The 25878-nt window shown below is 43.7% G+C and overlaps 1 protein-coding gene across 1 annotated transcript in view; it reads left to right on the top strand.

Annotated features, from left to right (window-relative positions):
- sema6cb (semaphorin 6Cb) overlaps positions 1-25878 on the top strand; it is a 163651-nt gene that overhangs the window by 28985 nt on the left and 108788 nt on the right. The window contains exons 2-4 of the mRNA XM_083637553.1: positions 13737-13939; positions 21835-21949; positions 25328-25385. Coding sequence (XP_083493679.1) covers positions 13798-13939; positions 21835-21949; positions 25328-25385 — 315 coding nt within the window. The 5' untranslated portion in view covers positions 13737-13797. The remainder of the gene's footprint in view (positions 1-13736; positions 13940-21834; positions 21950-25327; positions 25386-25878) is intronic.

Genomic DNA, 25878 nt, shown 5'->3' with positions numbered 1-25878 from the left:
CTTAGCTCTGTGTGCCTCCCTTGCCATGAGCTTGTTTCTCCACCAGGGGAGGCAGACCCAGCAGACATGGCCAGAGCCTTCACCCATTCGCCCCCCCCCCCCCCCCCCCCCCTACTTTGCTGTATCCTGGAGGCCTAACTCACAGTGGACTCTGTGTTGGTGAAGTCTGAAATCCCCTCTCCTGGTGGAATCCTGAGTCACCTTCTGGATAAACACTGGGACTACTATCTGTTCACTCCTGTTTTCACCCCTTTATATGACTATTCAACTAAGTGTGAAGGATCTTGCCAGCAGAAGTTGCTTCATATCATCTCTATCTTGGTAGCAGTCGCTTGTGTCTCTCGTCATGTCCTCGTAGGGGGTCAGCAGTTCTGCAGTGCTGATCATGACAGGCTCAGGCAGTACAATAGACTGTAAAGTGTTTGGGGACAGGAGATTATATCTGCTCATTTCTCCTTTTATATCAGCTACTTTCTCCATTGTTTGACTGTCAGAGCAGAGGACAATGTACCGTATTGGAACTGTGGTGTAATGTTTCTGTGGTGTGCGTTAATGATAGCTGAGACTACAGGGAGAACTCTGAAATTGTATTTTGAGGTTTAGTTTCAAAAATGTGTTCGGGAAATACCTTTTCTTATTGCAATGTAATTGTCATCCATACTGATCACTGATGTACTTAAGTCTCACATGCCTCACATGCATTTTGCATGGATTTATGGTAGGACTGCACGACATAATGTAAGATTACATACCTTTTGACTTTCATTTTCATGCACCATTACTGCAAATAAAGGTTGTTTGCAGTTGATGAAATCACATAATTTCCCTTTCCAAAGCTTGTCAGTAAGTCTCTTGTGGTTCCTTTTGCAATCCCTTCCTCTAAAGTTAGGATACCCAAGCATTTCCCACCCACCTCTGAACATTCCCAAGGGATTGTTCTGGAGTCGATAAGAGTCAGTACGTGTGCATCGGCTGACTTCTGCTGTTGGGTCAGATTGAGGTCCCTGAAATAGATAGGTAAAAATAGAAAGGTACGCACGCACGCACACATGCACGCACACATGCATGCACATACACAAAGCACAGAAAACAACAACACTGACTGTGCGTTCCCCTAGCTTGCCCCTGCATTTCACAGCAGTAGCCTCGGGGGGGTATCCAATTATGACGCCCTTGAGGGAATGACAGTGCTTGGATTTCTGTCAATACAGGGTTCAGGTAGTGTTTCTCAATAACACTCTGAATAATTAACGACAGTGAGATTGAGAAAAGAACGGGTGGTTGACGTTCACTTTGACGTATGAGGAGGAGAAGGGGCTTGATTGAAGGAGATTGGGTCGCACAAATGCCACACCGCATATTTTAAACATTTGATGAAGTGACCCCGAGGTGAGAGTCATTGGAAGATGCCATAAGTAAAGACCCCGACAGATTGAAGGTGGAGCCTGACTGGGCGACGGGGAGCTTCTCTGAAGAGGAATCTAAATAATTAACAGGAGGCAGACAAATGAAGAGGATACCACCGGCACAAGGCTGCTCCCTGTCCCACTGATAGCACGGAAAAGACGGTGGATGATGCTCACAGCGGTTTTTCAGATCGATCGGAGAACCGTCTCGGTGTCTGAGTCCTGCATAGATCCCTCTATGTGAAGTCTGGCCAACTCACCCCACTGTGGCGGGAAGCCTTGAGTTCAGGGCCTGACTGGAGGCAAGGGTACTTTTCTCTGAGACTGATACCAGCATCTCTGTGCCATCTCTGTATCCCTCTTCTTGAATACAGGATGTTCAATAAGACAAAAATATTTACAAACCTCCCTCTCGACACTGATACCTCGTGTAGTTGTAGTATCAATACTATGCCCGGAAAAAACACTTTTCATAACTTTTGTTGTTGTTGTTGCTGTCATCTTGGCTTTTCCCTGACATCAATCCTGTAAAAACGAGCCAGTCATTCCGGAGTAGAAACCAGGCCCTGAGGCCCTGGTCTGTGGGGACTCCGCCATTAGGACAGAGTAGAGTAGCCTGACATGGGGGGTGACAATCGATGGCCTCCACCACAGGACGAGCCGTCACTTGTCTGAACTCTGTGGGCACCGAGGTGAAAGCAGCCCCCCCCCGGGAACGGGCTGAGTGGCAGTGATAGCAGGGAGGGTCCCAACCTCCCCTGACAGACACATCTCATCCAGGATGCCATCCCGCCCTCTCTGCCTGCCATGGCACAGTGCAGATCGTCTACGCATAAGACTACATTATACTGACACCAGATGGTTGACATACTAATCCAAGAACTAAGGGACTGCAGGGACCATTGATTTTCTATTCTCGGTAAAAGGCAAGAAGCCGACCATCACTCTCCTCTTCGACCTGGGATGCTAATGGACTTTTTAAAGTGTTGTGACTGAAGTCCCCTTGAGCCATTCTGTTTTTGCCACTGCACAACCTTTGAAATGTCCCAAAATACCCAGCTCTTCTGTCTGACTTATACTCAACAGCCCAACTTAGCAACAGCAACATTTCTTGCCTGGTCTGTGCCAAATGTTCCACAGGCACTTGGCTGCAAAGACCCGATAACTTTGGAAGTGTAGGTTGTTTTGCATCCAACTTAAGAATGAAAGTAGAACTACAAATATGTAAAGCTGCTCTTACAGTTACATTTGTTTTTGATATACTGTAGTATCTATGTTTTTTTTAAACACCCCTGTCAGTTTTTAATTGTTCAACCTCAGTTTCGGCTGTACCAGTCACCTGTGGTGAGGTCACCTATGTTTGCTTGTGTCAGACCATCTAACTCGCACACAAACCAGGATATTGTATTTTCTCTTTATTTCTTTGTTTGCAAGTAAAAACAAAAACATATATTTCATTATCAATATCAGAATCCCAAAGAAAAAAAGACTGAAAGCCAAACTCTTGTAGTAAATATTGCATCAAAAATGTCAGTGTAGTATTGACTAAGAAGGAAAGCATGAAGGCTACTGCCCTTGATGAACAGAGGTGATCTCATAGAGGTGCTTTCAAAGGCATTCTTAATTGAGTCTAGGCTTTAACTACAGTAGGATGAACTCTGCACTACATGTAACACTTGTATGAAAACTAGCCTATAGTATCCACCTCTGTATCCTGTGGGGGCTGTTCTCCCAATTATTGCCCAATGCTCCTTGATCCCAATTCCAATTTGTCTCGGCGACGTCTGCGTGGTTAGCCATTGGAAATCTAATTAGTGAAGTTTCCCCTGTCTGAAAGGGTCGAGTGGAGAGTTGAAATAACTGCCAGGCAAAGGGGAGACCTGCTGCAAGCAGATGTCTCTGGCAGACATTCTTGTTTTGAAAGACTATTGATAGGTACATCCTCCAGGAAACATACTTTATTCACTTTATAACTGATGTTTGTATGTCATCTATGATTGATTCTACTGAGTGGACTCGGGAGGATGCGTCGCGAGTGCTGGGAGAAACGGTGTAAAGGCAGCTCTGTGTGTGGACAAGATGAGTCCTGTAAGTGGTGTCACGGGACATCGATCAGATATTAGTGGGCTGATGAACCCTCCTGGAAGAGGTCAGAGACAATATGGCGCAGGCCTTAACAATGAACCATTTGTACTGCTGTGCACCATCCATATCATGGGTTGTTTTGCTCCATGCCACATCAAGAAGGTCCTGTGAGCTTGTTTTGGCAACAATGAAAAGTGATCAGGCAAGTTTTCAAGTATTGATGTGGCAAAGCAGACAGCTCAGCATTCAGTATTCCCCAAATATTATTTACCAAAAACACCCATTCATCAATTATAGTCTTATAATTATAAAAAAAAAAACATATCAACATGAGGTGTCGCACAAATGCTTCAAGCTATGCACTTATGATGTGAAGCTAAGAGACTTATGCTGTCTTTACAGCTGGGTCAGAGTCATTGTTACTTGAGCCGTTCAGTAGAGGTAAACATGGCATAGTAGTAGTCTGACATAAATTTAACAAACTAAACAAGCATCCCCTACTGCTAGACTTTCTCAATATACTGTTTCTCTTAACACTATTGCTCCACTCAAACATTCTATAAACTTCCTATAGTAGATCATCTGGTCGCCACCAGTGTGGCATGATGCTAATATCCAGAAGAGAAACGGTTTGGTAATGGCCTGTTGAGAGTAGAGGCTAATGTGGCTAATTGCCTTGGAAATGATAGAGGAGACCAGGGGATATGATCCCTCATTATGTTGGCCAGTGTATAGCACAGATATCATGTGAGAGCTCACTCAATTTCCACAGCCAAGGAGCTCTGAGATATCCAAGTGCCCCGAGGTGGGAGGTGAGCGCCGCTCTGTTCTCTACCTATCAAAAACCAGTGGATTAGCCTCGCCGCCGCTCAAGCACTGCTGAGGTCACAGAATATTAAAGGCTGATTCTGCATTAGGATTTGGCTCCAGTGTTTAGTTGTGTGCAGCAGGTGTTGGCAGAAAATAGACGTCCCAAGAGACAACAGGTTCATACAATGCAATGCAGTTGATTGACGATAAAATTGCCATCTAGGATTTTGATTGTAGCTTTTTTATGGTGCAGCAGTGGTCCCAAGCCAAATGAAGGGCCGGGAGGACATAAAGATTGACTTGAAAGAGTTTATGTATGAATTAAAATGGGTTGTTTTAAATGCTACCGTGGCCTCGTCCATGGCACCTTATAAAGACAGCAATTCTCTCATCGTTAAAGTCTCATTTTTGACTTTAAAAACTTTTGACTTTTCACTCTTGGCTAATCCAAATGAATGTCAGATAATCAATGCAGTGCCCCAGCGGCCCAGAAATCCCCTGCCCTCCAAAGAAGCCCAACTGCCAATGTCTCCCAGATGGCTTAACAAGTCCAGTTCATTAAAAACAAAACGATCCGAGCCTTCCCACCCAAACCCCAGAACACAGGGAGAGAGTGTGGGATGGGATAAGCAGTGGCTTATTTCCCATCGACAGCTGTCAGCTCATCAGCCCTCCCCCCTCTCCAGTCTGCACTGAAGATAATCAACTGATTAGGCTTAGTGTGAGGTTAGATTAAGGAAAATCACAAGTTCAGGATTCCAGGAGGGAGCTGCATCACTGACATGTTTACATGGGGAGAGTGTGCTGTGTTTGTAATTGTAACATTGCAAGTGTTTTGACGGGCAGCGATCGAGGTGGGGCTGGAGCAGCCGGAACCTTGGTTTTGGTTTCAGATCATGTTCCGTGTCAGTTTGAACCAATCGCTATAGAGTACGTACAGTACATCTGGAGAAATCACAGCTCCACAGGATGAACTTGGGGACATCAGATGTTCCATATGTAGGGCGCTTTGAAGGTGCACCTCAAAATATTTTTATGAAGCCACATCTTCAAGAACTGGGGTTTTGCAACGGCCGTTACTGACAAACTACTTATCCAGGTCATTTGGGTTCAACTGCGCTGTTGACTTTATAGGTATTTGGCACATTCAGCTTCCAAACTCTAAATCTATGTCTGTAATGGGAATAACGAGTAATTTTCCATGTCAGTCTTTAGGACCTCAACCAGTAAAAGGAAAATAATGTGTCATGCTCTGAGGGTGAAAGATTAGAATCCTGTACAACATGAATGGATTTGAGAGCTTGTTACCGGTAGATTGTTTTTATATCATTCTCATCACAGAGCCACCTTCTCACTCAGCCAACTGCCTATTTAAATGGCTCCCCTCTGGAAAATGGCTAAAGGCCATGAGAATTCAAACTAACTGGTTCCACAGCAACACACACCCAGCGCCTCCTGAACTATACAGTAACTCACTTTACAATCACCCACCACTTTTCTTTTTCTGTTACTGCTATGTTTTTTTGTTTTTGTTTATTGCATTGTTTGTGTCAGTGATGGTGTGTATCTCCGAATGTCTCTGCTTAGTGTGCTGCTGGGCACTGTGACAGCTTTCTAAGTGTTGTAATGATGGGGCAATTCATTCTTTCATCTTGAATCCTTTGATGGCTTGGCTTGTAGTCCAGAGAACGTCATGCTCTCTGTGCCTTGGCTTGTAGTCCAGAGAACGTCATGCTCTCTGTGCCTTGGCTTGTAGTCCAGAGAACGTCATGCTCGCTGTGCCTTGGCTTGTAGTCCAGAGAACGTCATGCTCTCTGTGCCTTGGCTTGTAGTCCAGAGAACGTCATGCTCTCTGTGCCTTGGCTTGTAGTCCAGAGAACGTCATGCTCTCTGTGCCTTGGCTTGTAGTCCAGAGAACGTCATGCTCTCTGTGCCTTGGCTTGTAGTCCAGAGAACGTCATGCTCTCTGTGTCTTGGCTTGTAGTCCAGAGAACGTCATGCTCTCTGTGCCTTGGCTTGTAGTCCAGAGAACGTCATGCTCACTGTGCCTTGGCTTGTAGTCCAGAGAACGTCATGCTCACTGTGCCTTGGCTTGTAGTCCAGAGAACGTCATGCTCACTGTGCCTTGGCTTGTAGTCCAGAGAACGTCATGCCCTCAGAGAACGTCATGCTCTCTGTGCCTTGGCTTGTAGTCCAGAGAACGTCATGCTCTCTGTGCCTTGGCTTGTAGTCCAGAGAACGTCATGCTCTCTGTGCCTTGGCTTGTAGTCCAGAGAACGTCATGCTCGCTGTGCCTTGGCTTGTAGTCCAGAGAATGTGTAGTGGAATTAGAAGCTTGACTTTATGTGTGTCTTACTGGTCTTGCATAAGCTGTTTTACTCACGACGGTTGTCTTGTTTAGCATGAGTCATCCTCACACTCTTCTGTGTTTGTGTTCCTTTGGCTAATATAACACTACAGCTTGTCAATAAATGACCTCTGCCTGTTTTCCTCCCTCATATACAATATGTTTTTTATGTGCCAATCTCTGTGGATATTCACAAGAGAAGCAAGCTCATTATACATATCATTTAAACATTTAAATGCCATTTAGGGTTGTTTCGCACATTTTGACTGTAATTTTCTGCTATTTTGGAGGTAATTTAAGCACTTTCATAAGTAAAGTTCACTCGAGCCTTTCCTTTGCCTTGAAGGCTTTGCCATTTTAAGTGAAGGTTTTTTATATAATAGATCTGCTTCATAGAACGATGTCACTACAACAAAATCTGTTTGTTCAAGTTGCTGTCTTCCTTTGCTTGGAAAAAAAGCCAAATCGGCATTTGAGTCCATCAGTTTTATTGTCTGACTCCTCATATTCCCCACAGCAGGAGGACACCGAGGCAGTTGTAATTCATAAAGTAAACAGAAACAACCGACACCCACCCACTCGCCTGGATTTATGGCCATGTGATCATCGCTTGACCTCATCACTAAGTGCAGTTCTCTCCCCTGCCTTTTAAATGAAGCGGACCGTTATCAGTATTGATGGCAGTTCATGTCTCTGTTGGCTTAATTTTCTGCTCCCACTTAAAAACCATGCGGACCAAGTCTCACTGCCAAGCGACACAGTACATAAACTTGGGAAGGTTTACAAGAAGCCCCATGGAGGACAGACTTCCCTTAATAAGTTGGCGCCGGGCACAAGTCATCACATTTTCAAGTTTGTTTCAACAAATCCCTGTGCCGTCCATCCGTCGTCTCTCGCCTCAGATATCGAGCAGACCTGTCTTGGAGTATGCTTCTCCAGTCTGGGGAGGGCTGAACAAAAACCTAACTCAGGACCTAGAATGTGTGCAGCGGAGGTGCTGCCGTATTATGGGCCTACCAAGTGGAACGTTCCCCAGCCTGGCGGAGCGGAGAGATGAAGCCACCTCCAGAGAATTCAAGCGGATGCTGGAGGAGGAAGGGTCCAACCCCGTACTTGGAGCCCTCAAAACTCCACAGCACCAATATGGCCTGAGAACTACTAGATTGTTCACAGGGCCAATAAGTCACACAAAAAGACACCAGCAGTCCTTCTTACCAAGAGCTTACAGGCTCTGTGCTCACATTGTCCATCCTTTTAGTTATCTCCTTCCTGTACTGTAGACATGTTATTGTTATACTGTATCTATCCTTTTAGTTATCTCCTCCCTGTACTGTAGACATGTTATTGTTATACTGTATATATTCTGGTCTGTTTTCTAACTTGTAAAAAAACATCTCATTTCATCTTGTGATGCAACGATGTTTTTTCTTTAATAAACTTGAAACTTGATGTTAAAATGAACATTTCACACAAACTAATCTATACCCTACTGTATACACACACACACACAAACTATACCTACTGTATGTACCCTACTGTATGTGCAAGTCTGAGCTCTCTCATAGAGACTACTTGCACAACTCCACTACTTCCTGAAATGAGTAGGGCATCTTGGTTTCCTGTCCTACACTATTGGATTAACTGATTCTCAGGTGTGCCTGATCACTGTTGTTGTGACTGCAGCAGTCAGGCACACCTGACATTAATCAGTTCATCCAATAGTGTAGGACAGGAAACCAAGATGCCCTACTCATTTCAGGAAGTAGTGGAGTTGTGCAAGTAGTCTATTCAGCCTCTCTCTTTTTGATGCCAATGCAGAAATTGCATCCTTTCAAATGGCCAGTGGGGGGCGCAGTTTGTGTAGCACTCCCCGGGAACATCCATTCAACTACTGTATATGGGAAACGAGCCAACTTCTCTCTCGGTCTATGTCTTAAATAAACACTTTCCAAATGAGTTTATGGTCTGAAAAAACAATTTCAAGTCTTTTTCATGCTCTCAAGTCCTCCGTTTTCTGAATTATAGCCCCATTTCGAGGAAAATAGGCGATACTTCGGATAATGAGAACAGTAATACTTCCGCCCGTTAGAGGCAGCAATGTGCCGCAAGGCATCTAGTCTGCGGAAAGTACACAAATAAGAAATTCGTTAAGAAACCTAGCAAACAGCCGATCCATTTTACTGATGGATTCCCAGCTTGAGTATAGGTTGAATGCTATATCAATCTGCGACACATAGGGCTGGGCGAATAATCAAATTTTAATCATGATTACGATTTGGGCTTTCCACGATTATGAAAACAAGATAATCGGCATCAAACGATTTTGCGGCTCTTGTCACTCTCGTTCTGTCTTGTGTTGTAAATCAAGCGCACCCCTTCCTTTGCTCTGCCCCTCCCCCAAAGCCCAAAGCACACCGTTTCGGTTCAGCTCGAGTTGTGAATGACTGTCATGTGAAGAGCCACGGCACGTTTATCCTCCCGGCTATTTCCTTGTTAGCACAAGAATAAGATGACAGAAGTCACAGAAAGAGAGCCGCTGGTCGCGAAGAGAGGTAAAACAACGTATGTGTTGTGGAAACACTATTTTCGCCGAGTCAGACAAACACGACCGCGCATATCTTGCATACTAGTATACTAGTATGCAAGATATGCGTGGGCGCGGCTGCACCCCGCAACACAACCACTCTCCCTCTTTGTTTAATCACTTGAAATCCACTCACAAAGTGGTCTATGACCAAGCAATAAACGCTAAACGAACAAAAAGACAAAGCCCCATCTAGTCACTCCTGCCACCGCAACACAGTCATCGATTCAGGACACTCTTTACATTGCGACCGCATATTCAACAGCTAACGAGCTCACAGATAAACATTAACAATAGCCGCCCTATTATGAACCTAAACGTGTTATTGTAAGTCGCTTTGGATAAAAGCATCTGCCAAATGAGTAATTTAATGTAATGTAAACGAATGTTACTCAATAGCGTTCTCATTTGGTTAGTTTTGATGAAATATGAATTTGCTGTCTTTTTTTTTTTCTTTTTTTTTTTTTATATGTTTATTAAATTTTTCCCTGTACAATTATCAACTGTTATTGCAAGTATTACAATATAGGTTTTGTACAATAAACACAACAAAACAAATACAACCCTCCCACACACACAAACCCCCACTCTCTCTCCCTCTCGCTCTCAACATCTATCGATCAGTGGTACCTAATAAAGTAAAGACAATTTTGAACAAAAAACAAACATTAAAACAACATTTTCAGAAGAAACCTGGAATCTACCACACACTGTAAGTCTTCAAGATCCCTATCCTGAGTCCGCCTCCTGTATGAGCTCCCCTATATCTGCACTTGTGATGAAATCATTAAATGGTTTCCATATCCGCTCATACACTTCCAATTTGTTTTTCAAGGTGTATGTTATTCTTTCCATTGTCATACATTGTGCCATGTTCCTGATCCAGACCCCAATTGAAGGTAACTAATTTGCTGTCTGCAACATATGTCCCGACTGTTTTCATTTCACTTAATTAAACAACGGTAAATAAATACCGTTTTCACTGATTGATCACAGATCACACGTCATTTTCTGCGACACTATTTTGGCTAGTGTGAGGTTTAAGGACAGTCTAGTTCAGATGTTTACCAACATATTGAATGCAGATTAATAGTTGCAGTTGGTTGTGGCAGTTCACTGCAACATAGTAGGCCTACACTGTATATGTATTTTAGTTTTTATTTTATTTCTAAATCTTTGCACTTTCAATTTAATTATCTATTTTCACTTATTTATTTATTTTCAATTATATCTCAAATCCAAAGACATCCAATGTTAAAAAGAAAAGCCAGTGTCAATGTTCAATAAATTCATGATGTTCTCAATGTCAATGAGCAATCGTGTTAAATAATCGTGATCTCAATATCAATCAAAATAATCGTGATTATGATTTTTGCCATAATCGAGCAGCCCTAGCGACACAGTAGCAACACAGAAATGTATTCATATACATGGCACTGCCATGGATTATGACTTAAGTGTTAAGTTGTTGTTTTGCGTATGTCCATTAACCTCAGTGGCTGATGCTTCCGTCAGGGCAGGTGTCATGGTGGGCGGTGTGAGGTGTCCTCCTCAGGGGAGGCACAGGTTTAATTGTGCCAAGTCACCTGTGAAAGACTGGAGGTTGCTGTAAATGAGCCAGGTGTCCCGGTGGCCAGGGCCCCGGTGGCCTGCTCCTCTCCTCTCCTTGCTGCTTCCTCCTTTGTCCTTTCTCTCTCTTTCTCTCTCTCTCTGCCTTTCTCTCTCTCTCTGCCTTTCTCTCTCTCTCTGCCTTTCTCTCTCTCTGCCTTTCTCTCTCTCTCTGCCTTTCTCTCTCTCTGCCTTTCTCTCTCTCTCTGCCTTTCTCTCTCTCTGCCTTTCTCTCTCTCTCTGCCTTTCTCTCTCTCTCTGCCTTTCTCTCTCTCTCTGCCTTTCTCTCTCTCTGCCTTTCTCTCTCTCTCTGCCTTTCTCTCTCTCTCTGCCTTTCTCTCTCTCTCTCTGCCTTTCTCTCTCTGCCTTTCTCTCTCTCTGCCTTTCTCTCTCTCTCTTTCTCTCTGCCTTTCTCTCTCTCTCTGCCTTTCTCTCTCTCTGCCTTTCTCTCTCTCTCTGCCTTTCTCTCTCTCTGCCTTTCTCTCTCTCTCTGCCTTTCTCTCTCTCTCTGCCTTTCTCTCTCTCTCTGCCTTTCTCTCTCTCTCTGCCTTTCTCTCTCTCTGCCTTTCTCTCTCTCTCTGCCTTTCTCTCTCTCTGCCTTTCTCTCTCTCTCTGCCTTTCTCTCTCTCTCTCTGCCTTTCTCTCTCTGCCTTTCTCTCTCTCTGCCTTTCTCTCTCTCTCTTTCTCTCTGCCTTTCTCTCTCTCTCTGCCTTTCTCTCTCTCTTCCTTTCTCTCTCTCTCTGCCTTTCTCTCTCTCTCTGCCTTTCTCTCTCGCTCTGCCTTTCTCTCTCTCTCTGCCTTTCTCTCTGCCTTTCTCTCTGCCTTTCTCTCTCTCTCTTTCTCTCTCTCTCTTTCTCTCTCTCTCTGCCATTCTCTCTCTCTGCCTTTCTCTCTCTCTCTGCCTTTCTCTCTCTCTCTGCCTTTCTCTCTCTCTCTCTCTGCCTTTCCCCCACTCTATCCCCTCTCTGTGCGTGTCTGTCTGCACGCTCACATCTTGGCTGTTCAGCTAACACTCAATCATATCGCCGCATTGGCATAATGCATTGCATGCTAATAAGAGCTTAGCTGTCACCTTTAAAAGTTGCTGTTGCCATTATTCCGTCATGTCGTTGTTGCATGTTAATTTTAGCATGATTAAAACGTGCCTTTGTGTGTGTTGCTCATATAATTGACAGGATTACAATCAGACTTTTTACCCTTAAGTGGTGCAGACAACCATGGGAGAAAAATGAAGGCACTCCGCCTTCAGGTGAAATAATATAGTGAATTTATTCTTGGAGCATAGTTAATCAAGCACTCCAAGGCGTACCGACTCCCAAGTCTTCATCAGGGTCTGACAAACACATAATCAGTCTGAATTGTATACCAGCCGTGGGTGGCATTCCACCACCCAACACATAAGGCCTTGTATATAACCAATAGAGGGTGCTAAAATAATAGCATGAGCCCCATACATCCATACATGCCAATAGAGAGCCCCAGGAACGAGTCCGGAAATCATCGATGCTAACAGCCCTGGTTCTTCACAGTTTTCACCTATGGGAGTTTTGAATGGGTTTTTGGCGCGATGCTTCTAATAAACTCTCTGGGCAACGCTGGCTTAATCAAACGCGAACCAGTGTTTAGTAACATCATCTTCACACATGAAGACCACTTTTATGAGTTTTGAAGCTTTTATGTGCCGTTAAAAGGGTGGCTAGCTAGCAAACAGCTAAATGAGACTACAATGTCGACGCGGATATTATACGTCATCACGAGTGAACGCGGAAATTCTTTCTCTCGCGCCTTCAATCACAATCAATACATGGACGCCTATGCAACACTGTGTGTAGTTCTGGATTAGCTTAGCACGAGCTTTTTACCTCTAGGGCTCGCATTTATGCTTCAAAACTCATGAAAGTGGTCCTCATGTGTGAAGATTATCTCGCTGAACACTGGTTCGCGTTTGATTAAACTTGCGTTGCCCACAGACATTTGAAGCATCGCGCCAAAAACCCATTCAAAAATCCCATAGACAGAAACAGTGAAGAACCAGGAAGTTCGGGACTTCCGCATTCAGCCTACAAAAATACGTCATCCCTGGGGCTCTCTATGAAATGTGAATCTACAATAAGGCACAATACCAATGGTAAATCCTGAAATAACTGAACATACCAAACAAATACTAATAAGGAATCCATGTCCATGCTTTTTGGATCTGAGTTTTCAATATAAAACTTGGCAAAATGATTTTGGTGAATTGTATCAGTACTTTTTTAACATTTTCATCACATTTTGGGGCTGCTGTAGCTCAGAAGGTAGAGCGGGTCGTCCACTAATCGCTTTGGATAAAAGAGGTCGGTGGTTCGATTCCCGGCTCCTCCAGTCTGCATGTCGAAGTGTCCTTGGGCAAGATACTGAACCCCAAATTGCTTCCAATGGTGTGCCAGCATCCTGCCTGGTAGCCTGCCGCCATCGGTGTATGAATGGGTGAATGTACCTACTGATTGTAAAGCGCTTTGGATAAAGGTGCTATATAAATGCAGGCCATTTACCATTTACCATTTTAACAATACCGTGATAATATAACTGTGATTATTTTGGTCACTATAGATATGAAATTTTCATAGCGTTTTGTCTCAGGCAAGATGGAGGGAAGTTAAAAACATTGTTCATTTGCATATACTACCAATGTTGTAATGATACAAAGCTGATTGACAATCTGCAAAGTGACCCTTTAAGGACAAATATCAAGCAAGACTTCCTGGATTTCGTTTTTTGTATTACCTGCCCCACTAAAGAGCCATCAGAAGCATGCAGCGCTTCCTCCTTCTGTTGTAAACTCGTGTAAAAGACATAGGTGGCTATATTCAGATGTAAACTCTGCTAACTGTGCTAATGTTGTGTGTGCTCTCAGGTGGAGGTGGATCTGCTGTGGGCCATGTTGTGTTTCTGGTGAGGCCTCGTCATCTGCCACAATGAGGCTGGTGCACGGCTGGCCTCGGCTCCTCCTGCCGGCGGTCCTGGCTCTCACCTTAACCGCCATCTTACCTCAGCAGTCCTCAGGAGCCACGCCCTTCCCCCAAGACCTGGAGCCAATCAGCATCGTGGGCAGAGAATGTAAGTTCAAGCACTGTTGTGTTGTCATGGTGATCCTAAAGCGAGGGTCCCCTCAGGGATTATATCTCCTCTCAGTGGAATATTGCTAGTTGGGATCACTGAGATATATGAATGGAGAGAGTGTCCCTATCTCTTCCCTGTATGTTTTATTGAAGCCAAAATCCTGCCAGATCAGTGAACCAGAGTCTGCGCAGTAGCTCCGTTGATTTAGAACCTCTGAGAGCTCCACGCCCCTCTGAACTTTCTTATGTAGAGCTGCTGTTTCTAGAATGCGCACAGTGCGTTGTGTATTTATATACAGTCTAGCTCTGTAAATATGACACTTTAAGTTGTAATATTTTTTGTCTCGCCAAAAGTAACCAGGTGGTTGTCGGAGATTTCAGACCTCCGGGCTGCTGCCGAGTGCTCTCAGCATTGGCTCTCAGCGCTCTCAGCGCGGGCCGGAAGTGGAGGCAGGCCTCACTCACCTTCAGCCTCACTGGGGGGATTGCTGTGTTGACTAAGCTAGCCTATTGTTTTCGCGGCATTTTGATTAACTTTATGATTTAATTCCTTTTGGAGCAAATGTTGGTTTTACAAATCTAACCTTGACGCTTTACGCAACGTTGTTTGCTGGTATAGTGTTGTGGGTAGTGCCGCCTGTAACGTTCTCCGTTGTCGGAGATTGAGTTGTATCAGCCAGACAAGTCAGACCTCCGGGCTGCTCTCAGCCCGTGCTCTGAGAGCAGCCCGCAAGAGGAGCCTCTCAGCCCGGAAGAGGAGCCAGGGCTGCTTGGCTCAGCCTCTCACTGGGGGAAATTCTCGGATGAACAGCTCTGTGTTGATTAGCCTAATGTTTCCGTGGCATTTTGATTAACTTTATGATTACACATAAATACAAAAAATAAAACGTCTGTTTGTATGTCATGCTAACCCATTAGCGATGAGCTAATGGTGGTTGTGTACTACTAGGCCTCATCTTTTACCCGGGACGGGAGTTAACGTTATAAAACACATTTCCTGTCAGTTGTCAACCTGGTCAGTTCTGAAAATATGTGTCTATTATTGTGTTATTCCAGCTATCGTTATCGGTTGTTAAGTTATAGTAATATGAAAAACAGCCGACTAGCGCAAGCAGCTAACGCTAATGCTAGCCTGCATGTTAAAACCATTGTGTACCTATAACGTAGCTGGAGTAACTCATAAAACACATATTTTCTGAACTTACTTCAGTCCCCAACCAACGTTAATTCCTCGCGCACAAAACATTTGTTTTCATTCCTCAAAACATGTCAATGTTCTTTTTATTGGGGTCCATTGATGTCTGGTAGCCAGCACAGCCAACCCATGAGCCACCCGACTTCCAGGGAGCGTTAGATAACATGAAGCCGTGTGTCTTGTCTATGACGATAGATCTATAATGTGCAGAGCCTGTCCAGCCAATGACGGCTTGAGACTGGCTGCCACAGCTGTCAATCATCCATTTTTATCCCTTTTTATATGTCAAATAACTACTTAAAAACAAACTGATCAGAAAAATGACCACTTGCACAGGCATTATTAGCATGATAATGACTATCTAAAATGATACAAACCACCTTTGGAAAAAAATTATCTGACGTATACTGTGATTATTTCGGTTGTGATTTTCCTAATACTGGATTCAGCCGCCAGAGCGGCGATCTAACATGCAGCGGCTTCACTGAACGGGACCAATGCCCAGTCCATCTTATAATATGTCCATGGTTGGGATGGCTGTGTTAAAGGGCAAGTTCACAGCAAGCATGTTTGTTTTGTTTTGTTTTGTTACATCTCTTTATTGAATTTCCAATCCATCCCACCACCCAGTCCCATCCCAGTAGGCTACAACTGTCCACAACTGACTAGAATCATAATAACAATGATAATAATAAAGGACTTTACATACTGTAAATAGAGCACTTTGAGTCATTCTAATTTGATATACCAGTAACAGTAGTGAAATAAGATATAAATGGGCTCCACCTTTTACTGAACTCAGCCTTTTCTCCCTTAGGGTAACTTTAATCTTTTCTAGTTTTAAATGGAACATGACACCCTTCAGCCACCTGGCATGGGAAGGGGGTTTAGGATCTTCTAGTTAAACAGGCTAAGTCAGTCAGTGAGCTAGCAATCAAGTAAAGGCAACTAGTAATACATTATGAATATGTCTTGACCAGCCGTAGGGTTGTCAAAAGTATCGATAGTATTGAAAAGTATCAATACTGAAAATTTGAAATGGATACAATACTCATTTGCAACAGTTTTGATACTATCAGTGCTTTCTATTAATGAAAAATCACAGATTTTTTTCCCTCCCTATCATTGGGTATATGTTGCTTCAACAAGCTAAATGTGTCCTGATGGCTAGAGCAGGGCTAATCTGCTGTCTCAGTTCAAAGTTTTATCATGTCTAGATTATGGAGAAGTGTGGGTCTGTCCGTCCATCTGTCTAACTTTATTTTTATGCCTCTTGATGTGTCATCATCCCCCCCTTCCTGTGGTATGGAAAATGGTATTGAGTATCGATATTCTCCTGGGTATCGGTATCGAAGTAGAAATTCTAGTATCGTGACATCCCTATGACCAGGTAGCATTCTCTGGTTTCACACTAAAAATGGTGGCCAGAGGATCTGGTTCAATTAATATGTTCTAGGCTTCACTCAGGGATTTAAAAATGTAACCCCAAAAATGCATGCAGACAGAGGCATGACCAAGCATGTGAATTAAAGTGGCCGGTGCAGATTTAATTATATTTATCATGTCTGGGGTCCAGATTTGGATACATTTGAGCTAATTTGGCTTTTGTAAAGTGGATTTTTTTGGGCAGGTGAGAACAAGGCCATGAAATGCGGTTCTTGGTCCTCCTACAAGCAAACTGTATGCAGTTCATCAAGAGTGAGAACAAACTCCAAACCAACTGCAGGAAACAACGCGAATACACTAGGTCTTATAGGTGTAAGGAGACAGATTTTGACATCTGATTACCAGCAATTATTCATGTTCGCGAAACCTAACATAACAAAATCAACCACAGTCGTGAGTGATGCTCATAATCAGCAAGGCTACATCTGAGTCTATATGGCTTTTACAAGCTTTTCACTTGTAAGTGGGCAGTATGAACCTAAACAAGCCACATACAAAAATGCAACAAGGTAACATTTTCCACTGTGGTTCAGATCAAGGAAACAAACTGTACTGTAGATGTGATTGCACTTGGAGAATTACTAAGTTCAAAGGACAGCACCAATATTATAAGTAGGGATGCTCCGATCCACGTTTTTCGCCTCCGATACCGATTCCGATATGTGGGGGTCCTGTATCGGCCGATACCGAGTACCGATCCGATGCCAGTGCTTGACATTAACGGCTGTCCAGTTGCCCTTGGCAACCATAAAAAAAAATTGGCCTGTGGTTGCCTCAGTGGCAACCACATTTTAACATATAAACAATAGGGACAGCAAACAGCAAAATGTGCACCCCAAAATAAACATGTTTCTAATATTCCTAAAACCCTAAATCGATATTAATAAGATGACATCACACACAGACTCTCACTCTCTCATCTCCCCAATGCAGCCCTGCGACTCCACAGTCGCTAGGCATCAGCTTTTGGTTGCCGAAACTATGGTCGCCATTCTTAGTCACCTTATATTTTAATAATTAAGATACTATGCACTTAGTCAACTGGCATGGGTTGGTGGTACAATGGAAATGATTCCTGTCAGAGAATCCTTTGTTGTTTGAGGTTTGATTATTTCCATGAACTGAGTGAACATACAGATATTACAGGGTCTGAAATAAACACAAGCTAATAAATGGTCTTGAGTTTAATGTAGCCTAAATCCAAATATAACAAATATGACGGTTATTTCTGTTATGTAATAGCTAAGTACACTGTGTATTGAGATAAGTAACTAACTTTACCTCTTTTATTTAGCACATATTAACAGATTGTCTTAATAAGGGAGAGTACCGTAATAAACATTTCAACTGTGTCCATACACCAATAAAGCCATACAGAATTAGGCTACTATTATTAGCACACAATAATCAACATTAGCCTACAGTACATAAGCCTACATTAGCCTGACCAGCACTGATAATAACGTAAGGTAACTTCATTTGAAAAGTAGGGTACACAAACCGTCAGCCAATTGAGCAAGACGTCGGCAAGTAGGCTATGCTAAACAAACAAACAGAATGAGGTAGAATTATTCACAACAGAAATATCACAGCTTACATGTAGGCTATGTCCTCACGCAAACTTCAGGGTTATAGACAGTCCATATTATTGTCTCTGGACAGCGTTTCACCACATACGAGCATGCAACAGCTGCTGCTCGTTAAAGATCGTTAACTAGCTGCAGAGTTGGAGTTGCTCTTAATCAAGCAGGGCTGCGTCAGGGAGATGAGAGAGGGAGAGAGAGGGTCCGTGTGTGATGTCACCTTATCAACTGGGCAGCTGTTAATGTCGAGCCCTGTGTCAAACTGGTTGGTGTAGCTAGCGTGAAATACCTCCAAATAGGTGATCCTCTGGTTTGCTCCATGCTGTTAGCTGCTGCTGCCTAGCCTACATCAGCTTGTTTGGAAACAGCCAGGCAGGCGTGCTGAGCACGTTGCTAGCGCATGACGTCACACGCTGCACACGCATAGAATTAGAGTGAATAGAATGGCCCCTATGGATCGGTCTATGGATCGGGCCATTTGCCACCGATACCCGATCTAGAATTTTGTGCTATATCGGGGCCGATACCCGATACCAGTATCGGATCAGCGCATCCCTAATTATAAGCTAATATTTTGACTGGGAAATATTATTGACTACTGTGACACACTTATCACACTGCCTCATTGGAGCACCCTAGGGCCCCATCAGCAGCACTGAAGTACTGGGGAGGTCTGCAGAGGAGGTCTTGGCTGGTAAACGTAATGGGCCATAATTGATTTAAGAGGTGGTTGAGACTGTGGCCCACACACTGTAATAGATCTATCTGGAAGAGAGTAACGCAACCATTAGCAGAAATAGCCGCGCTAATAGTCCTATATGTGGAGCTCCGTCCCAGGTGTAATGAGAGCCATTTGTCACCTCTGGTCCCAGCAGGTGACAGCGTGGCAGGAAGGCCCCGCACAACTCCCCGAAACGTCCATTATGTATGATAATACATCGTCAGCCCAAGGTCTCACAGATCAGATCATCTATCACTTACTACTTCTTTAACAGAGAGTGGGCAGATGACTCACCTAACTGTTGTCTTTTTTCCCCCGTTTTCCCCCAGTTGGCATGCATACAAAATATGATTCGACCGATATGGACTTTTCAAGGCCGATACCAATATTTTTGTTTTGTAGCTGCTGAAATCGAACATCTTTAAATTACAAGTATTCAGTGTTTCCCCCAGAATGTTGTTGTTGTTCTTTCTTTTTTCTTTTGATCATTCTTTTCCCTCCCAATTGTATTTGGCCAATTCCCCCCTGCTGTCCCGGTCGTTGCTCCACCCCCTCTGCCAATCTGGGGAGAGTTGTAGACTAGCACCATGCTTCCGCCGATACATGTGCAGTCACCAGCTGCTTCTCTTCACCTGATAGCGAGGACTCACCAGGACATATAGCGCGTGTGGAGGATCACGCTATTCCCCCCAGTTCGCCTCCTCCCCGAACAGCCGCCCGACCGACCAGAGGAGGCACTAGTGCAGTGACCAGGATTCATACCCTATCGACTTCCCACCCGCATACATGGCCAGTTGTGTCTGTAGAAACGTCTGACCAAGCTGGAAGTACCGCTGCCGGGAATTGAACCCGGGTCTCTGGAAAGTGCTTTTACCTCTACACTACCCAGACACCGCCAGATTGTTACATTGTTCTTCCTGTGTCATAATCCATCTGATTTAATAACTGAATACAATGCCTTCAACCAGAGAGGAGGAACTAATGATTTAATTTAGACCACAATGGTACAATAAAACTCTCCACTGAAATCGATACCGATGGAACTCTTTGAGATGGGTTGGCAGTAATTAAGCCAGGGTGGCACACCTCACCTGTTCTGTGGTACATGTAGGTGAAGCTCACTTACTGCCTTTTAAATATAAAAGAGATTGTTAATGAACAATTAAATGAAACAAAACTGTACAGAGGAAATACTATTTCATTGCCGGTTTTACAGATTGTTTTTCAGTAGCTGTGGTCAAGGAGGAACCTAGACAACACCAACTGGCAGATATCTGATATTTTATAAGAGCCCATTATTGGCAATCCGATATATCACTCTGACCCTAATATTCTATACTAAGGGAGAGACACAGGAGAGAAGATTCCGGTAGGATCCAGTCCTTAGCCGGCATGCTTACCTGTGGTTCCAGAGGCAAATGTCTTAACTATCGCTCAGTCTCTGGACATCCTCACATGCTCCTTAATTGTGTCGCCCCAAGCCGTACCCCCAAAACTTTACAGGAAGTGAAAGTGCTGAAGAGTCATTAGAAGAGCACATTCATTGACGGGAGGATGGCGAGGTGTGCCGGGGAGCCGCTGAGAGTGTTCCCCGCCAGACAGCACAGCAAGCAAGGTCCACCGCTCAGCCAGTCATTAGGAGTTTAAACGTTTAAACAGTCGATCTGAGACGAGCGGTTAGGGGAACCTACGGCTCCCTGTGGAGAGGCTCATTTCACATTGTGCTGCAGTTCTAGTGGGGATTGCTAATTCAGCAGCAGCCCAGGTCAGGTGGGACGCTGCAAGGCACTTAATACAGTACTTTACAGATCCAATAGTCCCTGGCCCTGAGCTGAATCTCTGCTCGAGAGAAAGGCCACTGGAAGTTGCTTTGATGTAGCAGACAGTTTGGTGTCAGTATACGAGCAGGCTGATGCTATTCAGACACGGCCAGCAGGTTTTTGAATGGATCGCATGTGAGTACTGTTTGTTTATTGCCTGGATGTCACTCCCCCATGATTAACGAACTGGACACCAGCTCTTCAGTTAGTCATACAGAGAGGAGGGAGGAAGCAAGACAAATGAATGTGGGGCTTAGTGCAACATAGAGCTCATATTAGATCAGCCTTTTTTGTCTTCTGCTCTTCATTGCATCACTTCTCAGTTCATTTTATCCATCACTGCTTTTGTGCCGTTGCAAACAGACACCTATCTCTTTTTGTGTGTGTCCACGAATATGCCTGATTTCTAGAGAATCATACGCTTGATTTCTTTGCAGTCTGCAGTAACATTTTTTTTCTCTTTACTCTTTATATTTAACCAGGTAGTCTTTTCTTCTTCCATTGTGTTCATGATGACACTGAACTGCGTTACTCTCTGACCTCCGAGGCAGACAAATTCCATTTTGACATAAGGTGACCAGACGGCCTCGTTTTCCAAGCACATTTCTTTGATTTGTTGCCTTGTCTTCACTTGGCACGTTCCCCAGACATGTCTGTTAAAAAATGCTTACCAGCAGTCATTTATTTAAATCAGACTGACTTCTATGTCACAAGCATCTTATTTTCAACTTTGGAGGCTATTTTCCCTGGCTTATCCTCCCCCACAGCACACATTAGCATATGTGTTGTGGGTCTTCAGTACAATAGGCTGAATTGTTACCCAGGTTTAGCATTTGTTGGACAGAATTGGTGTGATTTTTTCCCCCATCAGTTACTGATAATAAATGTTGAGCCACTGTTGTCCTAGTATTGGACATATTGGTGTGTGTGTGTGTGTGTGTGTGTGTGTGTGTGTGTGTGTGTATATATATATATATGTATATATATATGTATATATGTATATGTATATATATATATATATATATGTATATGTATATACATACAGTATATACATATTAGCTGGGACCTTCTGACATTGCAAGTTTATCTTGAATGTTTTCTTTTTCTCTGCCCATCTCTCCCCCACAGACTCCTACCTCTACCCCAGTTTCCAGGGCCTCATGTCGGACAACGACACGGTCCGCCTGGGGCTGGACTTCCAGAGGATGCTGCGGATTAACCATATGCTCTACATCGCTGCCAGGTCAGTCATCAGCAGCTACCTGCCTGTTTACCAACACAGGATCTGATGTAACCCTCCTTGTGTTATTCACCAAGGTTGAAGGCCTGTATAGAAGGCTGACTGGGATATTAGAGAAAAGGAGAAGGTGTCATGGGAGATGTAAAGCAGGCACCTTCAATGGCCCACTCGCTTAGCCTGGTGAACCATCCTGATCCCGTGAACTCACCTTCTGTTTGGTTCTGTGGATCAGTCTGCCCTCCAGGCCAAAGTTGAAAGTTGTAATTGTTTTTCCTCATAGTTTAATTTGCTTTTTATGAAACACTGAATGTTTGTGGATCATGTATAGTGTTGTAATATGATGAGATGTTTGTGGATCATGTATAGTGTTGTAATATGATGAGATGTTTGTGGATCATGTATAGTGTTGTAATATGATGAGATGTTTGTTGTGGCGTCTAATTTTTGTAATTTTATACTGCTTTTCTTGGCCAGGGCCCTCTTGAAAAAGAGATTCTTAATCTCAATGAGACTAACCTGGATAAATAAAGGTTAGATAAACAGCGATTTCCAGAAATTACAAAGTGCACGGGCCAATCAGGGACCTGACTCATAGTTGACAACATAACCGGCCAATCTGGATACTGCCGCTGGTAAAACAGTATGGTGGCTCCTGAAGCAACGAGCGGTAACATTAACAGTAGTAGAGTAAACACAGCCATAAGTGCAGAAATATACTCAATAACAACAATTAAACAAGAATAAGAATATGCACCTGCAGAGCTTCTCGGCGGAAAATAAATTTTCGTCGTTCTTCCGAGTGGATTTGGATTGAATTTGGTGACGCTGATTGGCTGAAGGAATTGTCTGTCAAGGCAAGTAAATTGCTGTTGGCGGGCTGGAGGCTCATAGGGTGAAACAGAATGCGAGTTACCAGGCTACCACTCAGTACTTCCATCTGTAAATGCTAACAATGAACATTTGCATATCCAGACTCAGTTCTGTATGTTACCACCATTTATACCCAATGGATAATAATGTAAATTTGCACCTTTTGGACAGATTTCTGTGTATGTTAACCTCCATTTGTGAATCTCTTCTTGTGAATAGATTACAATGCATTACACATCCAGAGCCATTCATGTTTACAGTATCAATCTGCTTCAGACCCTAAAATCCATCAGCAGAGACACTGTATCTTAATATTCAACCCATTCTCACTCCGAGCGCGTAGCTAACTCTAAACCTAACCTCTCCCACCCCCCACGCCTAAACCTAACCTCCCCCCAGACCCTAACGGGGGAGCAGTTGCCATGAGTGTCAAAGATGACTTCCATGGGTTTACATTGGAGTTTAGTCGGAAAGCCCAAGTCGTTTCATGGGTCACTCAAGGGTACCATGTTAGTAACAAGCGACGCACAAGGGACAGGACAAAGCATCAATATGCTACGCGCTCGGAGTGAGAACGTGTTGTAATATTTGTTGCCTTATTCTCACTTTGATTGTTGCAATTACTTAGCATGTTACCTTCTCACTCTGTTTATCTTCTTCTAATCTATATGCTGATCTCTGTTGTGGGATGACCTCATATCACCACCACAGGAAGCAAACACAGCAAAGGAATTAAAGTTTCATCCAATCTATTTTTTATTTAACCAGGCATGTCAACTAAGATCTAATTCTTATTTACATTGATGGCTAGTTAAGATGCAAACGCCCCCTTGATAGGGAATTTGGGGGAAATTAGATCAAAACAACAGGATGAAAGGACAATAAGTAGTTTGCAAAAGCTAACAAAAAATGTTATAAAAACAGTTGGAAGATAGCACAGGCATAATCTGGACAGACATACAAAGACTTGGAGGCAGCAAACAGCATAACAAATAACACCATCAAGAAGGACAGACACCGCTAAAAGCAATTAATACATGCAGCAAAAACATATGGCAGTGCCCACAGAGAAGTTGGTGTAGCCATTTTGCTATTATTATTATTAATATGATATTATTATTATTATTATTATTATTATTATTATTATTAATCTAACACCTCCAGACGGCTCAACATCAATTCTGGCATCCCAGCGCCTACCCTCCACTGTACTCTAGTCTGTACCCTGTACTTGGCTATGTAGACTTTTACTACCGTTCAGTTATCTCAGCCAGCCCCTTTCCTCCACACCAAACCACTCTTAATTTATTTGGTGTCATATCTCAGCCTAATTGCATCTCGCTCCTCTCTCGATCAAGATGTCATACGGTAATTATCTAGAAAGTATCAGGACCCACCTCTTCTGAACCTTTTCATTGTGCAAAACGCATTATGCTACAGTACAATGTTGGCCCCCGTCCCAAACTGCAGCACCTTTGGCTGCCAAGAAAGCCCATCCAAAAAGGTATGGAGATTCTTAATGTACCTAAGTGGAGTTCATATTTTCCACAGCTGCACACAACAAAGTGCAAGGCTCACTTCACAAAGTTATTCGTATGGGTTGTGTCAATGCTTGGAAAAACCCTTGTTGCACTTCTTCCAAGGTTCTCTGCAGTCAAAGGGGCTTTGATCTATTTTTGAAAACTCTCCTCTGGTGTCTATCAGACTGTAGTGCTGAGCAGCTCTAATCAATCCTATATAAATGGATGGAAGTGTTTTTTCGGGGAGAGCAGGTCTTTGGTAGGATCAGAGGTCTGTGGAGAGCAGGTCTTTGGTAGGATCAGAGGTCTGTGGAGAGCAGGTCTTTGGTAGGATCAGAGGTCCATGGAGAGCAGGTCTTTGGTAGGATCAGAGGTCTGTGGAGAGCAGGTCTTTGGTAGGATCAGAGGTCTGTGGAGAGCAGGTCTTTGGTAGGATCAGAGGTCTGTGGAGAGCAGGTCTTTGGTAGGATCAGAGGTCTGTGGAGAGCAGGTCTTTGGTAGGATCAGAGGTCTGTGGAGAGCAGGTCTTTGGTAGGATCAGAGGTCTGTGGAGAGCAGGTCTTTGGTAGGATCAGAGGTCTGTGGAGAGCAGGTCTTTGGTAGGATCAGAGGTCTGTGGAGAGCAGGTCTTTGGTAGGATCAGAGGTCCGTGGAGAGCAGGTCTTTGGTAGGATCAGAGGTCCATGGAGAGCAGGTCTTTGGTAGGATCAGAGGTCCATGGAGAGCAGGTCTTTGGTAGGATCAGAGGTCTGTGGAGAGCAGGTCTTTGGTAGGATCAGAGGTCTGTGGAGAGCAGGTCTTTGGTAGGATCAGAGGTCTGTGGAGAGCAGGTCTTTGGTAGGATCAGAGGTCTGTGGAGAGCAGGTCTTTGGTAGGATCAGAGGTCCATGGAGAAAAGGGCTTTGGTAGGATCAGAGGTCCAAAAGCCTCAAAGCTGAAGAAAGGCGAGTGGAGACGGGCCACTAATGTGTTGACTGTTGATCTCTTGCAGGGACCATGTGTTTGCCGTCAATCTCGCCACCTCCTCTGAGCAGATCATCCCACAGCAGGTAGGCAAGTCTGTCCCATGAACGTGACTCCAAACCCACTGGTCTTCCCCTCTGTGTCCTGCTGGATCACTGCTTTATCAGGGCACCGTTATGTTTGGTAGTTGGGTCTGATACAGTACGTCATAATCAGTACCCATCCCTAGATGCAGCTTATTTTGATACAGTATATCAGTTTGTTAAAAAAATACTTTCCTAAAATGAATTGGGCCACGGTTGATTTCCTCAATGCAAGTTCCCATACCAACTTTAATTCTCATTCTATGAATCATACATTTGATGCTTTTTGATAGAGCATCTGCTTTAAAAGCAATACCAATAATAATAATCATTAAGGTACTGATCTGTAACCTAGCCCTACCTCCTATTAGATTAAATAGGTGTTAGGGTCCATAGAGTTATAAATATAGAATGAAACCATGAACATAAATGAGAATGAGGTTCTCACATGTCAACGGTGATATTCTGGATGATATATCCTAACTATCATTTGAAC

This window comes from Poromitra crassiceps (genome assembly GCF_964638095.1).
Source record: "Poromitra crassiceps genome assembly, chromosome: 1".
Taxonomy (NCBI): Eukaryota; Metazoa; Chordata; class Actinopteri; order Beryciformes; family Melamphaidae; genus Poromitra; species Poromitra crassiceps.
The sequence above is the reverse complement of the archived record's forward strand: the minus strand, read 5'-3'. Positions and strand labels throughout refer to the sequence as shown.